The sequence below is a fragment of the Drosophila guanche genome, unplaced genomic scaffold (genome assembly GCF_900245975.1).
Source record: "Drosophila guanche unplaced genomic scaffold, DGUA_6, whole genome shotgun sequence".
Taxonomy (NCBI): domain Eukaryota; kingdom Metazoa; phylum Arthropoda; class Insecta; order Diptera; family Drosophilidae; genus Drosophila; species Drosophila guanche.
In genome coordinates this window covers 1-2,372 of record NW_022996787.1, presented here as the reverse complement: position 1 = coordinate 2,372, position 2,372 = coordinate 1, and the positions used below count along the sequence as shown (strand labels likewise).

At 50.3% G+C, this 2,372-nt stretch overlaps 1 protein-coding gene across 1 annotated transcript; it reads right to left on the bottom strand.

The window, feature by feature from the left end:
- Window positions 1-6: 6 nt before the first annotated feature.
- On the bottom strand, window positions 7-2,366 carry LOC117591710 (indole-3-acetaldehyde oxidase-like; the record flags this gene model as incomplete). The annotated part of the gene is made up of 4 exons (XM_034285029.1): window positions 2,316-2,366; window positions 839-1,761; window positions 497-730; window positions 7-432 (listed from the first exon to the last, which is right to left on the bottom strand). Coding segments are annotated over exons 1-4 (1,623 nt in total), but the record flags the coding sequence as incomplete, so codon positions are not given.
- Between the last annotated feature and the right edge of the window lie 6 nt (window positions 2,367-2,372).

Below are 2,372 nucleotides of genomic sequence, written 5' to 3'. Positions count from 1 at the left end.
CGTAGGCTTGGTCACTGGATAATGCTCCTCGAAGGTCTCAAAGTTTTGCTTTCCACTCGACACGGGCCGTTGCAGCAGAGATCCACCCAAAGCGAAGCGACTGCCCACTCCCTGTTTCCTCTGTGCTGCCGTCTTCAGCAGAAACTTGTAGAAGAGTCCGCAGGCGAGTTTGCGTCGGTACACAGGCGAGGCATCGGGCAGCACCTCATCGGGTTTCAGAATAGTCGACAGTTGGCCAAAGGCTTGCTCCACCAGTCCATTCTCATAGGGATTGCGTCCCAGCAGCAGCTTCTCAATGGCCGTGGCATGGACAAACTCCGGATTGATGCCACCAAAGCAAATCCTCGCAGTCTTCACCTTTGAAGCGTTGTCCAACTCGAGCAGGAAAGCGGCATTGACATAGGCATGAGCATTCTGTGCACGTGGCATGATCTAAGGATAGGGAAACAAGTGAGTTACATAACTATAAGGTTATCTATCCTCTGATAGATCTCACCTTGTAGGAGTCGAACAGAAAACGATCCTTGGGGTACGCAGGGAGAACTATTCCCCTTATGATCTTTCCCTCCATCGGTGTCTTCAGATAGCTGGCGAGGCTGACAGTCGCCTGCTTGACCAACGATTCCTGGACAATCACCTGTGCGTCCAGGGCCTCGAGGACAATGAACACGTCCGAGGGGAACTCCGGGTGGGCATGCTTGATGGCCAGATTGCCCGCCAAGGTGCCGGCCTGGGTTAATGAAAAACAAATTGATAAGCGACAAGCGATAATTCGAGTAGCTGGAGAAGAGCTTACAGCTTATCAGGCAGATAACTAGACACTTGTCCATCGACTTACATTGCGAACGGGAACGTTGGCGATCCAATCGAGGTGCTGCCACACCTGGGCCAGGTACTCGAAGTCTTTGGTCTGCTCCAGCTGTCGGCAAATGTCCATCGTTTCAGTGAGGCTCAAGTTACCCCCGAGGGTGAGGGAGCCAGCATCCAGCTTGTGTCCCTTGAGCTCTGCCAAACCTCCCACATCGATGAATGCCTTGATGTCCGCACTGCGGCGGTACACCCCGTGGGCCGTGTTGCCGGCCACCAGCATGATGGGCAGCTTCTCTTTGACGGCGCTCTGCAGGGCTTCAAAGAGCTGGCTGAGGCTCTCGGGCCAGCTCCAGCGGCTGCCATCGAGGTAGATCTGACTCCCCTTGGGCGACTGCTTCTTGCAGGTGCCGGCGCACTGCTTGCCCGTCTTGGGGCACTGCTTTGTGCTCAGATCCTCAATGTCCGCACACTCCGTGGGAATCTGAATGTTGCTGTCCACCGCAAAGGACTTCATGGCATCCAGAATGGGGCGGTAGCCGGTGCAGCGGCAGATGTTGCCTCCGAAGGAGTTCTCCACCTCCTCCATGGTCACGCGACCCCCCTTCGACTTGAGCAGCCCGTACATGTTCATGACGATGCCCGGCGAGCAGTAGCCGCACTGGGTGCCGTTCATCTTGGCCAGCCGCTCCTGGATGGCATGGTAGCCCACCCGCTTGTTGCCCAGACCCTCTGCGGTGGTCACCTCCAGTCCCAGGCAGGTGTTCAGCAGCGTGAGGCACGAGTTCACGGCCCAGGTGCGCACCTCACCCGCCTCCGGATGGATGCCGGTCAGAGTGCACACGCAGACGCCGCATCCGCCCTCCTGGCACATGAACTTCGTGGCCGTCAGACCGGCATGCTCTCGGATGAAGGTGTTCAGCGAGATGTCCGCAGGCAGGGCAGCCAGATTAACTGTTGGGAGAGAAAATATTTTATTAGATTAGTGGGCCAGTCGGTCCGTCTGTATTTAATCTAATCTAATGTATCTACAACTAAAACACTTGAACTTTTTTTAAACTGCTAAATGTAGAGTCACTCTTTTAGCATTAATACCAAATATAATTTCATACTATTTATAAGACACAAATTTCATGTTTTCTGGAGTCTTTTCGACACTTTAATAGCATTTTAATGAGTGTTCAGATGTCGAAAAGTAATTTGGACATAGATATACATACATATATACATATATATACATAGAAATGTCATGATTATCTACAAGCATATTACCATCTAATATTGACAGAATTTTGTGCATGTCATTATCTGATAATAACTAACTTAACGACCTGATAAATACAACCTTCCCAAATAGGTCAAATTAGCTCTTCCATACAAAATATTCCACTTTTAAGTGTATTGTAATACAAAAATAACACCAAAAATATGAGTAACGTGTTTGTAGTTTGTTTTATCTTTTCGATGGCACTTCAATCAAGAAATCAAAACCAACAACACACACTCACCGTCATAGCTGTTGCCGTTGATTGTAATACTGCCAGCCATTATCGGTGTCTTATATA